Genomic DNA, 14,792 nt, shown 5'->3' with positions numbered 1-14,792 from the left:
TTAATAACTTTTTTTCTTACTATAGTAAACATATGGTTACTTAAATGTAATACTTGCCTGAATCACATTCTTTGCTATAGTGTCCTCATCTTATCAAAGTTATATGGCAAGGTGGTTCGAACTGTATAAAGTTGTGGAAGTAACGCAAATGATCCTAGTTCACCACATATTCAAAGGGGGTTGTGTGTCCTAATCTTGACATAGCTCCTTCTACAAGAATGTAGATTTTCCCCGGATATTCATGCTCATGTATAAGGACCATCTCGGACGGTATAGTTTCAATATCAACCTCTAAAACCTATAAACAATAATGGATGAAATTCATCCAACAACATATCTTTTAATTTCGATCTGTGTATCTTTCGGTAAATGACTTATAATATTGGATAAACTAGTGAGTGAATCCTTAAGTTGAGTGATCAAGCCACAAATTTTCTCTCAAAAAATTTCAGTCAAACTTTGTAACCCAACAAACTTTCTCAAAGTTTGAAGATTTTCAAACTTATTTGTCAAACAAGAATAAGGGCTAGTTATATGGAAGTTAGTAAACATAATAAATAAGAACTTAATCGATAATGAACTTATGTAGATATTGAATGTGAGTCTCAATTTAGTCGATAAGTTATCAATTTTGTTGTTGATACATGTCATTTGATAGTAGTATGAAAATTGGATAAATTGAGATACGATAAAAGAGACAATTTCTGATTTTGAACACTGTACCATAACCTCCACAACCATAAAATTAAGTCAATTTCATCTATTTAGTTAATTCAAATGTGGACACATGGTCGTTTCTAAATTTGATTGATTTATATCTTTTGGATAGACAAAGCAAGAAAAAGAATCTCCGGGTTATAAAACTAGTTCAATATAGATACACAATGATTAATAAGAAAACACAACTACCATTTCAATCAATTAATCAAATTTGTAATACTTATAGAAATGAGCTTAAGCAATCTAACAAAAGTGTTGAAGCCTCTGTGTTGGAATTCTTTTCAAACTGCCAAAATAAAATAAAATAAATAAGGACAGACATTAGTACATTCTGTTAAAACAAGTAAAACTTTAAAATGATTATTGTGTATTTATTTATGTAATATAACTAACTTACATTGATAATCGGCCTATCTTTCAAACATGCACCAGTCGTATCATGATCTATAACTTTGCAATGCCATAGCTTGAAAATATTAAGATTGCAAGTGTAAAATGAAATATTGAGATAAAGTCCAAAAAGGCCCAAATGCCATAGTTTCTTACTACCTTGAATCGGTCACGGACACACGAGCCAGTTACTTTATCAACATAGGATGTATTAGCGAAGATAAAAAAATCAAGAAAGATAAAAGTAGTAACGATCAAGTCACATATTTTCCACCCTTGCGTAAATTCATGGACAATACCGACATGATATGGTATTGCCCACGAAATAATGATCGACAAAATGGCTACCAACACCTTCCAAAACCTACATCAATATAAAGTAGTGAATTGAATTAACTAGTAGTTCATATATTTCGTCTCAATTGTAATCAACTAATTCGATTTCCGGGCATATTATTAAAAACAACATGAGTAATCACGAATTATACTCAAAGTTTAGCTACTACTTGTATGTTCAAGTCTTCCATTCACTTTCAATTAAGACATTAACCCGAAACATGGCAATTTAAACTCATATACTCTTCAAAAATACTTGATTATTTATGTAGAAAATTAATTTAACTACATATTTACACTCATACAAGATGTCAAGATTAACTACATATAACATAGAATAAAATAGAGAAAATCAAAATCATAGTAGTAGAAGGCGAAATTAAACCCTACAATAAAATAGTGAAAATAAATCAAAATCATACTAGTAAGTAGATAAAATTAAACCCATACAAGATTAATTATATAGCATAATGAACTCATATATAACTTTCAAAAATGCATCAATTTAAATGAAAGAATTCTGAAAAAAAAATACTCTTAAACTACATTTTATCAATTTTCTTACAAAAATAAATTAGGTAATAATTTAACTACATATTTAGACACTCCATGATAAAATAAAATAATTTAATGATCAAGAAATATCAAAGTAAATAAAAAAAATGGGAAAATGTATGTAGAGCTAGTATATACCTAATGAGGGTGTTGGAAAGGTCAAAGAGAAAGCGACCCAGTGGTGATGGTGGCGGTGGCAATAGCCTTCGGTAGTCCAGTTGGCGTTCAACATCGTTATCATCAGTCGTGATAAAGTTTTTGTTGGAAGGTAGTTAGAGAGGAAAACTGGCTAGGTGAATGAAGAAAGTGTATGTGTTTGCAATGCTACTGTTCTATTCGGTTGTTTACACTCAAATTTACAACTCACCACCACCTTCTTTTGTTCTTTACTGTGACTTTGCCATTTTTTTTATGTACGGAGGAGCAAAGATCCTTTGTGGATCCAATCAATTAGTCGGTTTAAAACCGTCTTTTCATGTGAGACGGTCTTTTTTTTTAGAGAAAATATTTATTTTTTGGTATTAATAATTGAGTGATTAATCATAAAAATCCGGTGTCATTAACTCTTAACTACTATGTAAATGATTTTATTTTTTAATTTGTAATTATAATTAATCAAAATTCCATATGTTTATCCACTTTTTTACCTAATGGCTTTAATTTAGTTGTAAAAGATTTAGTATGTGTTTGGTCTTGCTTTTCAAAGTGTTTTTTGGACTTAAAAATACTTTTTGGTCAAACACATCATATATTTAAAAGTTAAAATAATTTCTCAAAAACTCAAATACCATCTGTTTGCCCATAAAAATAGAAGGAGCAATTTGGTATTTCTGATTCTTGAAAACTACTTTTACAAAATCAAACTTTAAAAACAAAAACTCATTTTTAATAATCTAGGTCAAACATGCTCTCAGTGTGTGTTTGACCTTAATTTTCAAAGTGTTTTTGAACTTAAATATACTTTTTGGCCAAACATATTATAAATTTAAAATCTAATAGTAGATTCTCAAAAACTCAAACACCATGTTTTTGCGCATAAAAATAGAAGCATCAATTTGATGTTTCTGTTTCTTGAAAAACACTTTTAAAAAATTAAGATTAAAAAATAGAAACTCATTTTAAGCAAACTAGGCCAAACATGCTCGTGTCCTTGGTCCTTTTTTTTCTTTCTTAATGATTTTATATTATTTTCTTTTTCTTTATTTTTTTTGATAAAAAATGAATTATTCGATCATTTCCAAGCTACTACGGAGTATCTCATTATTATCCTAATGTTATTATGTGAAGTAGGTTATATGCATGTGTGTGATCATTTTTATAGATTCTCATTCTATTAAAATTTAACTATGTTTAATTTTAGTTATTCTTACTTATAATAAAAGTTACTATTTTCTTGCAAAACCCAACTTATTAATTAGTTGCCTTCAAAAATACTGGGACGGGTATTTTCGAAATAAAACATAAAATGCTTGTAATACATTATTTTTTGAGAAAATCATTATACTTCGTATGTCTTAAGATTGGTACATTCGTTTTAAGAAAGGGCAGCTGCAAACGAAATATTTAGTATGTCTTAGTTAAGACAAATGTATATATTGTATAGTGGAAAATGGATTACGAGTTTGAACTCTCTTTTCCTTTATGTCATAGTGTCGTACGTACTATCTTTGTGCCTTGTTTGACCTCAAAGAAATGTTAGACAATCTAAAGTTTACGTTTCATAATTACCTCAACCAATAATATTGAAGTACTATTTACTAGGAGAACATTTGGTGCACTATATATTCCCCTTCCATATGCAAAGATATTAAAAAAAAATAGGACTTGGGACATTTAGTACCTTAACGGCTTAACCTTAACCATAATCACATTGCTAAAATACCCATAATTTCAAATGATGAATATTACATACGAGTATAAACATTCACTTTAAATGAAAAGTATGTTCTCATTCATATTAGTGGAAGTAATTACCTCTTATAAAAAGTTTTTGTTTCATTGATTACAAATAAATTACTCGTTCGGTCATTTATTATCGATTCAATTTGGCACAAAGACCAAGAAAATGAGAACAACAACGACAAGGAAATAATGATAAACAAAAGGGACATACCACATGTCTCTTTGCATACATTATCTCTCCACTTGCCCACTTGTATAAACCTTACCTAGTACTAAAATAGATAACAATTGACCGGTACAGAATGAATGAGTATTACTCTAATTAATATGTAAAAGAACCTAAAATATTGACAAACTATAAAGTATGTAAACGTTACACCTTCTATTACTCATAAGACTCCAAAATTGTGCAATTAGAACAACGTCCCCAGTTTACATGGAATAAAGCAAATATGGTCAAGTCTTTTACTTTCTTGCATACGGATTGTCAAGTCTTTACTACAGTATCATTTTTTTTTGCTAAAAATATATTTTGTCAAAATAATTGGTTATTACTTGTGTAGTTGTGTATATATTTTTATTTGTATCAGATTATAATTTGTTTATCTTTTTCACTATATTTAAGCTCAAAATTCTAATCCGGAAAAAAGAGGGAAATATCCACCGGTTATAATCATTTATTTACATTTGAATTAATTGTCCCTTACAAATAATAATCCTAAAAAGATATGATAAATAAATAATAATGATGGGAGAACCGTACTAAATTTTCAATTAAATCGAGTAAGCTACATTCACAATTAGCCATATATGACTGAAGTCCTATTTCATATAAAATTATTTTTTTTGTTGAGTAACAATTTTATGTTGGAAACTCGTTGAATTTGGGATGTTCGGTTGGTAACTAAAATTGAAGCATTAAATTATAGTAGTAGAAAAACTAAATTTGTGTAGCAAGTGGTATTTAAATTGAGGCATTCACTAAGCAAATGACTTTGTACTAGACAGCTCTACGAAATGAATAACTGTTTTTTTAATTTTTTGCTGTTTTGTTAAAGGAGAACATTTTACATGCACTAACATGTTCAAGGTAACTTCTATGGATACCGCTTTGAAAGAATAGCTTAAAACATGATCCGACATAATAACGTTTTAATATTTTTAACACTATTTAAAGAAAATGGAATATTGTGCTTAGGAATTGAAGAGGCGGACACCTAGCTTCGAGTAAAGAGAGTCAAAGACGACATAACAACAAATGTTCGATGACTTACTCTCTCAAGATTCAAATGAAATTTTATATTGCATTATTTTTAAGATTATCCTATTTTTACACTGCATCTGTATTAAATAGAGTAATTTTATTCTCTTAATATAGTATCAATGAGTCCTACCTTAAGTCGATTCAAACTCAAGTTTAAGAATTCTCAAGGAGTTAAAATTCACGGGTTCAAAATTCGAGACCGAATTAAACATGTGGCGAGGTCGAATTTTGTGGTAGGACTTAGAACATCCGCAACGGTGAAATCTCAACAATTTTCATCTTAGACTTTTTCATCTTTTCTTTCTTCTATTTAGCGTCCACATCAGCTTTTCACTCACCACCAAAAATTATCAAAAAAAAAAAAACACCCACATCAACAAATACTCAACTTTACCTATAAAACGAATTGTTTATGCATTGGGTAGACCAGCCTCACTTTTCCTATAAAATGAATTGTTTATGCATTTTGGTGGGTCTGCACTCCTCTGCGTCAGTTTTCGTACCGACGAAAATTTTCGCAAGTCTTCAACCCTCATTTGTCCTCTTTAACATTTGTTTATGCATTTTTATTCCACAACCATTTTTCACCATTTTCATGAAAACAATTATCGAAATGGTGTCCACGTAGGCTCGTTTTTGACGAGCCTGTAGGAGGCTTAAACACGCCATACGTATTGGCGTGTTTAATTCAATGAACACGCCATACGTAATGGCGTGTTTAGGCAGTCCAAAAAACTAATCAAAGACAGAAGCTGAGAAATATTATCAAAGGAAACACGCCATACGTAATGGCGTGTCTTGAGAACAAAACACGCCATTACGTATGGCGTGTTTAAGCAGCCCAAATTTCTTGCCTGAGTCCAGTAGCTGCAAAATAGAAGAAAATAGAACACGCCATACGTAATGGCGTGTCTTAAGAGCCAAACACGCCAATACGTATGGCGTGTTTAGGCAGAATTTTTTTTTTTTTTTAGTATATCCGTCCCTCCGTCCCTTTCTACTAAACAAAACCTTCATTATTTCGCCTCACAAAGACATACCGCGATAGAACAAACCTCACTCCCCTTCTTATTTCTTCACCTCACACTCATCTCCGGCGAATCTCCGGCGTATCTCCGGCATTATATTGGGTTTTTGCTATTCAAATTATACATTCTACCTAATTAGCAAGGTAATTTAATTCTTTTAACTTATTTAATTTCATCTTTTGAATGTAGATTTTGCTTATTTTGTCTTGATTGTTGGTAATTATGTTGTTTTGTGCCTAGATCTACAACTTATATGTGTTAATTTAAGGTTGTTAAAAAAAAGCCCCAAATTTTCGAAACCCTAATTAGGTAGGATGAACGATTTCTGATTTTTAATTGTTGTTTAGGTATGTATTTTAGGGAAATTAGGTTATTGGTAGTTGATTTATACTAAATTTGTTCAATTTTTTTTTATAGAATGGAAATTTGTGATTTTCCTCTTATTTGTTATTGGGATGGTGAAGTGTTGGAGCAAAATGGATGTGTAACCTATAGAGGAGGGAATCAATGTTTTATTCTAGCGAGTACAAAGATGACATATCTTGAATTAGTTGAAGAGATTTATAAGGGAATTGGTGTTCAAAGTTTGGGTACTCAATTGAAGGTAATGATGAAATTTCCGAGTGCCGGGTGTTTCAAAATTGTTCCTCTTAATAATGAGGGAGCCTTTAAAGCGTTATGGGCAAGTATTCGTCATTCACATGCTCCTTCAATGGACATATTTGTAGAAGTTTCTACTAGTCAAATTGTCATTCCTACACCAAGTATTAGGCTAGATGATGTTGCTCAATTTGTTTCACTTGAAACTAATTACGTAAATGAAGGGGAATTTGATGGTAACTTAGAAGGTGATGAGATTGATGAGGAATTGGCAATACTTGATGAGAATTTGTTGGCAAATGAAGAAGATGGTGATGATGATCTTGTCTTTGCTAGTGCTCCCATCGTTGAGTTTAATAAGATTGATCAATTAGATGAGGATGAACTGAATAGCTGGAAAACTTGGGAAAATATGGTAAGATATGAACATGGGAAAGAGTTTGCGGTTGGACAAGTGTTCCCAAACAAAGCTTCACTTAGCGATGAGGTGACATCATATTGTGTTAAAGCAAATCAATTTTTCAAAGTTGCCGAATCAAAGCCTAATACTATTACCTTCAAATGTGGCCGGATTCCTACACCATGTAATTGGCGGTTAAGGGCTACACAAAAAGACTTTCATTCTGAAGTTTTTACCATTGTGACATACAATAGTCCTCATGATGAGTCTTGTGTTTGTGACATGGTACCTCAAGACCACATGAATTTGAAACGAGCATTCATAAGTCATGAGATTCGTAACCTTGTTGAGGGAGATTGGGGATATAAAGTAAACTCTGTTGTTACTTATATTTTAGATAAGTATGGTTACACAATTTCATACACCAAAGCTTGGAATGCAAAACAAAGAGCAATTGAGGAAATATTTGGAGATTGGGATAAATCATATGAGTTGCTACCTCGTTTCATGCAAGGCTTAAAAGAATCTAATCCTGGCACTATTGTTCAATTTTATACAACACCAACAACTAACCCAAATGTGCAAAAATTCAAGCGTGTTTTTGGGCATTTAAACCATGTATTGATGGCTTTGAACATTGTCGGCCAGTTTTAAGCATTGATGGAACCCACTTATATGGAAAGTTCAAGGGAACAATTTTGACAGCTATGTCAATTGATGCTAATAATCAAATTTTCCCGGTTGCTTTTGCTATTGTTGAAGCCGAAAATACCGATAGTTGGCCTTGGTTTATGTCATGCATAAGAGTATTTGTTACCAAAAGAAGTGGGTTGTGTGTCATTTCCGATAGACACAAAGGGATTATGAAAGCAATGAGTGAAGTTGGTAGTGGGTGGGAGGAGCCGTATGCCTATCATAGGGTTTGCATTCGTCATTTGGCTTCAAATGTTAATACAAGATTTAGAAATACTGCAGTTAAAGAAATGTTTGGGTCAACGGCAATGCAATTACAAAACAAGAAGTTTGACATAGGATTTCGTCGCCTAGGTGAGTTGAATAGAGAGGCACAACAATATGTTGTTGAAATTGGAATAGAGAAGTGGTCAATTTGCCATGATGGTGGACATAGATATGGAATATTGACTACTAATTTGGCGGAGGCATTTAATAATGTTCTTAAAGGAGCACGTTTTCTACCCGTAACGGCAATCATAAAGTGTGTATTTTTTAGAGTCAATGCATACTTTGTTGAGCGACGTGAGTTTGCAAGGAAACGGTTGATGAAGGGGCTTCATTATAGTCCGAAGATTACAACCTTGTTGGAGGAAAATTGCCAAAAAGGAGCATACCATAAGGTTGTGGCTTTTGACCATGTCGGAGGGGTGTACCAAGTCACAACACGTAGAGGTTCTCGACCCATGTCACATGGTAACCATTTGCACACCGTTGATTTATCCAAGAGGACATGTACTTGTAACAAGTTCCAAACATACAAGTATCCATGTTCACATGTGTATGCCGTTTGTAAAAAGAAGGGTTTAAATGCTACTCAATTTGTGGACATCGCCTATTCTACCGGAGAACACTTAGCTTCATATGCTTCTAAATTTCACCCTTTGAAAGATGAGGCTTATTGGGGTCCTTACAATGGGCCTAAAATAGTATGCGATGAGCAAAATAAACGGGGAAAAGGAAGACGGAAGAATAAAAGATTTCTTAATGAAATGGATGAGAAGAGTAAGAACAAGGTCACATGTAGTTTGTGTCGTGGTTTAGGCCACAATAAAAAAACATGTACTTTGAGAGTTAACAATTCACAAGGGTATTCTACTACTTACACTTGTCTTTAATTTTTTTTATTACCATAATTTTTTTAATTATTTGAACATTTATTTTCATGCTAATCTAATAATCTTCTTTTAAATGTGTAGGAATAATGGAACAACATCAACAACAAGGCCCGGTGAACCCGGAACTTCTCACACAACAAGAGGTACACCGGAGCAAGGCAATATTGGAAGGGCGGGACGTTGGTTCCCTTCGATGTAGGTCACACTTAGTTTCGCACAAGGGGTTTTTGGTAAGTGATCAAGTAGTTGATTTCATTAGGGACACTCAGTTTTTTTTTATTCATAGGTTAGTGGGTTTAAAGTTTAATGTGGAATTAATAAGTGCTTTGGTTGAGCGATGGAGGCCGGAAACCCATTCATTTCACTTGACTATTGGCGAGGCTATTGTGACCTTGCAAGATGTTCAAGTGTTGTTAGGGCTACGGATTAGAGGGGATATTATTAGTGGACCAACCGCTTATAATTGGCCCTTGTTAATAACTGAACTCTTAGGCAAAACACCGGGTAGTGAAGACCTTAAGGGGGCTTCTTTGAGGATTGGTTGGTTGTTAGAAAAATTTAGTGGTCTTCCGGAAGATGCAAATGAAGATGTTCTACATCAATATGTGAGGGCATATTTGCTTATCTTAATGGCAACTATCATGTTTCCGGATAAGAGTGGTAATGACATACAAGTTATTTATTTGCCTTTGTTGAGGGATTTGAGTAACTTAGATAACTACTCTTGGGGAAGTGCCGTACTTGCTACTTTGTATCGCAATTTATGTAGAGCAAGCAACGTAAAGTCCAAAGACATTGGAGGTCCCCTTGTTCTATTGCAATTGTGGGCATGGGAGAGGATTAGTATTGGTCGACCTACACTCACGAGACCCGTTAATGCTACCCATCATGGACCAAACCCATTAGGTTCACAACATCAAATCAGGATTGACTCATTGGGTCGTAGGTGGGCAAGTGTGATTCGTAAGAGGCCGGAAGGGGTGACCACACTAATTGGGTATAGGGATGCTTTTGATTCAATGCGACATGATCAGTTTACATGGCAACCTTACACCCGACAGATTTTGTCTTTTTTGCCCCCGTTTTGTTATGATGACTCCGACGATTGGACAGTGATGGCCCCTATGATTTGTTTCGACATTGTTGAGTGGCATTTTCCAAATAGGGTAGCTCGTCAATTTGGGTGGAAACAAATTATCCCGTTAAACTCTGATACCGAACCAAAATTGCACAAAGTAGACAAAAGGGGTGCCTCTTCACGGAATTGGATTGAAAAACATCAACCCTACATAGCAAATTGGGTTAGGAGGGGTGATTTTCGGTTTCGTGGTGAAGAGGATGATATTGAAATGAACTACTTCGACCCCTACATGGTTTGGTACCGGGATCGCACTATTCTTCGCTTGAACCCTTTTCCCCCACAAGCTACTTATCAAGCACCCTTTGGAGCCACAGAATATCTTGTAAGTACACTTTAATATACTTGTCTTAAAATTCTTAACCAATATATCATAAAATGTGATTAGCTTATACTACTTATTTTGTTTTAGGCGCAAGGTTTCGTCAATGTCCATAATACATGTGATACGGAGCTTCGACAAATGCCTCTTGAGGTGCCTCCACATTTCCGGACAATGGTTTCACACCTACGGGACTACTCCTCTCAATCGCTTGAACATGTAGGCTATTCCCATCTCCTTCAACCAACCGTAGAACCAAGGCAAGAAAGTTCATCAATGGTTCAAGAGTCCCTCAACTTAATGAATGTGGATGACGATGCACCATTGGTTCAATACACAAGGAGGGGTAGACGCTCGAACTCATCCATGCCGGCTAGACACTCTATGTCTTCCATGCCTTCCATGTCTTCAATGCCGGCCATGTCTTCAATGCCTTCCATGTCTTCAATGTCACCCACAATGAAGAAGCCGTCAATGAAGAAGGTACCCCGGAGCCTAAGAAAGGGTTTTGGAATCGCCTTCGACGAAAAAGCAAGAAGAAGACTTGAGGATATGATGTAATAGTTAGAAGATTAATGGTTTGTTTGACATTTTAGATGGTTAATTTCTTTGACATTTTAGTTGTAAAACTTAGATTTTAATCCCCTTGTGCGAAACATATGTGTTGTGTAAACTCGGTTTTTATTTATAATAGGCAATGGTTTGTGTTGTCCTTTGCATTGTTGAGCATTGTTGAGCATTGTTGAGTTTGGTTTTCTGTTTTGGCAAAGAAAGATACGGACGAAGGGAATTTGTGCAAAGAATGAAAAAAAAAAAATACAACTGGCTAAACACGCCATACGTATTGGCGTGTTTAAAGAGGAAGACACGCCATTACGTATGGCGTGTTTAGTTTTTGGCAATTTGATAGTCACTGGAAAGGGGTTGGAAAATTGGCTGCTGAAACCCGCCATTACGTATGGCGTGTTTTATTCCTTAGACACGCCATTATGTATGGCGTGTTTCCTTTGCTTATGTTGTCCAGCTACTGACTTTGGTTTAGTATTTTGGGCTGCCTAAACACGCCATTACGTATGGCGTGTTCATTGAAGTAAACACGCCAATACGTATGGCGTGTTTAAGCCTCCTACAGGCTCGTCAGAAACGAGCCTACGTGGACACCATTTCGATAATTGTTTTCAAAACCGACCCAAAACGACAATTCTTTTATTTTTGAGCATTATTTCAAAAACGGACTCTCATTTTATAGCCAAATGTGATCACTATTGAAAAAGAAGTTATCGTAAACTGTAATACTGGCTGTATGCCTGTATAATTGTGATTACATTTAACCATAAAATGGTCACATACGCCTGTTTGAAACTTCAAACAAAAAGTGGTCTTCTGAAACAAGAATTTGCGTTTTTCTTTAATCAGGCTTTCTTAAGACGGATATATCCGTCTTAAAAATAAACCGTGTTAAATAACACTCCACTCTCTTCACATAGATGGGAGTTGGGACAAACCTTTTGCCTTATGTGTGATACTGAATATTTAACTTATCTTTTAAGGTTAAAACGGACATGCCCGTTTTAAATAAGAACTTTTCGACCTTTAATTAATAGCTACTCAATGAAAATGAGTTATTCAACCTCATCCATTTCCCTTTAGAATGACAGATGAGAAAACTCACGACGGCTAGGTTCACTGGATAAACCTACAAATATACGTGATAGCTTGCAAACCAAATATACCAGATTAACCATCTGATAGACTCAAAGTCTAAATAGATGGCAGCCTAAGCAGCGGCGTAATGGCGTAGCCACATACTCGTGGAATCTTAAAATCCCACAGGTTTCAATTGATGTTTTTTATTATTAAATTTTTCTTATTTGAAAATTTTATGTCTTTACAACCCTTTAATAAAAGAATGGACATCAATTACATTAAAATTAACAACACACGTAAACATTTTTTGTTACACCACTGAACCTAAGACCATAAATATTCCACAGCTCTTGAGAGGCTTGACTCTTCGGCCTTAGGCCCTTTAAAAATAACTACACATATAAATCCTGATGTTTATCCTCATCATATATCTATGTCATCAAATGTGCAATGTGAGTATAAGACTTGAATAAGCACATGGAGGTTAAAATCAAAGCAATCTGAAAATTTTGTAATATGAAAAGGGTGGAAATTTGTAATACACTAATACTAAAACAATAATAAAGATCCAACCCTCTAATAATATACGAAAATCGCCTAAAATTAATAAAATATTTCTCACAAAGATTACAAGCCTTTGTTACTTAGAATGTATGAGTGCTTATTAAGCTTAATACAAACAACGATACAAATACAAATACGGTATGTAAATTCTACTTATGGCGTTTTGTAACGAACGTATCATGTTTTATTTTTGCTGTAAGGATATCAATTGAGAGAATTTTCGATGTCAATGACGAACCGGTACTTAACGTCTTTCTTTATTAGCCTTTCAATTGCTTCATTAGCATATTGTATAGGAATGATTTCGACTTTGGGATATAGTTTATTGGTAGCGCAGAACTCCAGCATTTCTCGAATAATTGTGGAACCACCACCTTTGCTGCCAGAGATTGTATTCAAGCCTATAAGAGATCATAGTGTCAGTCCAGAATTCAGATACTATAAAAAGAGTGAAGGACACGATAATCTATGTTATAAAAAGTGTGACTGAACACAAACAGAAATCGGAGAGGTGGTGCTCATGACTAGGGTTCAAATTCCGTCAGTATAAAAAAAATCGCCTTTGTGGTTTCACCAAAAAAAAAAAAAAAAGTATTAAGAGTATAAGACTTACCAAATAAAAGGCTGCCAGTACGGAATTTCACTTCAGAAGGGAAGCCTACAAGAACGTAAGACCCAAACGTCTTCAAAAGCGACATGTATGGATCAAATGCGTGATCTCCTGAGGCCGTGTCTATAATGAAATCCAACGACTTGGCTATAGCCTGCAGTAAGCAATCAATCAACTATTTGTGAAACCAATCGAATTTTATTGCAATGTTATTTCGACACTTTACTTTGCTTGTAGGAACACAAAATATTTACCTTCATTTGTTGTTCATCAGATGAAAGAACAAAATTGTCAGCACCGAGTAAATTCAGGGCTTCGTCTTTCTTTGATATGCTTGTGCTTAACACCGTGACTTTTAGCCCAAATGCTTTACCGAACAATACAGCCATATGTCCAAGGCCACCAAGGCCAATCACCCCAAGACTTTTACCAGGCTGGTCCATGTTATGGCGCACCATCGGAGAATAAACAGTAATTCCAGCACATAATAAGGGTGCTGCTAAATGTTTTGGAAGTGTTTTCGGGATCTTGAAACAGTACCTGCGCATTCAGTTCCCAAAGATTAACTCCCAACATCATTCACATAAATATAATTTTTATTTCCGCGTTCTCCTCCATTTCCTTTGAATATAATTGCAGTAATTTCATCTAAATGACTATGAGATACAAAAATACAGACCTTTGATGAATAACTATGGAAGACGAGTAACCCCCTTTCGTGATTGTACCATCTTTGTCGACTGCATTATAAGTATGAACCGACCCATTCACGCAACAGATCTCGTTCCCCTCATTGCAGTACTCACAATCACGGCATGAATTCACACAAGTTCCCACAGCGACATCATCTCCGACTTTCAAGTGCTCCACATTTGCCCCCACCTCTTGTACTGTTCCTACAATCTCATGACTTCACACCAACCAAGATTTATAAGTATTTATGACAGATGCAAAGACTAACAGCAAGACTTCTTAAACGGCATACATACCCGGGAACAACAGGGTACTTGCAGTCTCCAAGTACGTTCCTCGTCCAGATTACATCAGCGTAACAGACTCCACAGTGCGTAATTTTAATCGAAACATCATCATTTGCAACAGCCCTGAATTCAGCTAGCAAATAAGTTTGATGCAAGTCATGCTGTGAATTACTAAAGTTATGCTAACAAATATACCTTCTATGAAACTCGATAGGTGAAAGAACACCAGATGGATCTCTGGCTGCCCATCCGCGACAATTTGCAGGTGAAGTTTCTGAACTCATGTTCAACTAGTCTGTTCAGATGAATCAAAACAGAACAAAAATCATCATAAACTCCCTAATTTAAACAACTCGTCGTGTCTTGTACAAACAACAAACCCTTAAATTGTTCATACACGACTCTAGACATGGGTTTTGCTCGATGCAACATTACAAAGTGAGAAAACTCAACATACCCATGATTGTAATACTAACTGAAATCATA

At 34.7% G+C, this 14,792-nt stretch overlaps 4 protein-coding genes across 4 annotated transcripts; 3 read left to right on the top strand and 1 right to left on the bottom strand.

Annotated features, from left to right (window-relative positions):
• Nucleotides 1-6,613: 6,613 nt before the first annotated feature.
• Nucleotides 6,614-7,849, top strand: LOC141594620 (uncharacterized). Its single transcript, XM_074414625.1, has one exon. It carries the CDS (start codon nucleotides 6,614-6,616, stop codon nucleotides 7,847-7,849), a length of 1,236 nt encoding a protein of 411 aa, XP_074270726.1.
• On the top strand, nucleotides 7,797-11,066 carry LOC141594618 (serine/threonine-protein phosphatase 7 long form homolog). The gene is made up of 2 exons (XM_074414623.1): nucleotides 7,797-10,508; nucleotides 10,596-11,066. The coding sequence occupies exons 1-2, from the start codon at nucleotides 9,132-9,134 to the stop codon at nucleotides 11,064-11,066; spliced, it is 1,848 nt and encodes a 615-aa protein (XP_074270724.1). The 5' UTR covers nucleotides 7,797-9,131.
• Nucleotides 7,903-9,132, top strand: LOC141594619 (uncharacterized). Its single transcript, XM_074414624.1, has 2 exons — nucleotides 7,903-8,856; nucleotides 9,127-9,132. Exons 1-2 carry the CDS (start codon nucleotides 7,903-7,905, stop codon nucleotides 9,130-9,132), a joined length of 960 nt encoding a protein of 319 aa, XP_074270725.1.
• A 1,713-nt stretch (nucleotides 11,067-12,779) lies between the features above and the next one.
• LOC141594088 (putative cinnamyl alcohol dehydrogenase 1) lies at nucleotides 12,780-14,598 on the bottom strand. Its single transcript, XM_074414284.1, has 6 exons — nucleotides 14,502-14,598; nucleotides 14,316-14,429; nucleotides 14,006-14,236; nucleotides 13,581-13,866; nucleotides 13,330-13,480; nucleotides 12,780-13,117 (listed from the first exon to the last, which is right to left on the bottom strand). Exons 1-6 carry the CDS (start codon nucleotides 14,588-14,590, stop codon nucleotides 12,921-12,923), a joined length of 1,068 nt encoding a protein of 355 aa, XP_074270385.1. The 5' UTR covers nucleotides 14,591-14,598; the 3' UTR covers nucleotides 12,780-12,920.
• Between the last annotated feature and the right edge of the window lie 194 nt (nucleotides 14,599-14,792).

This window comes from Silene latifolia, chromosome 8, assembly GCF_048544455.1.
Source record: "Silene latifolia isolate original U9 population chromosome 8, ASM4854445v1, whole genome shotgun sequence".
Classification (NCBI taxonomy): Eukaryota; Viridiplantae; Streptophyta; class Magnoliopsida; order Caryophyllales; family Caryophyllaceae; genus Silene; species Silene latifolia.
Note: the sequence above shows the minus strand (reverse complement) of the source record. Positions and strands in the feature narration are given on the sequence as shown.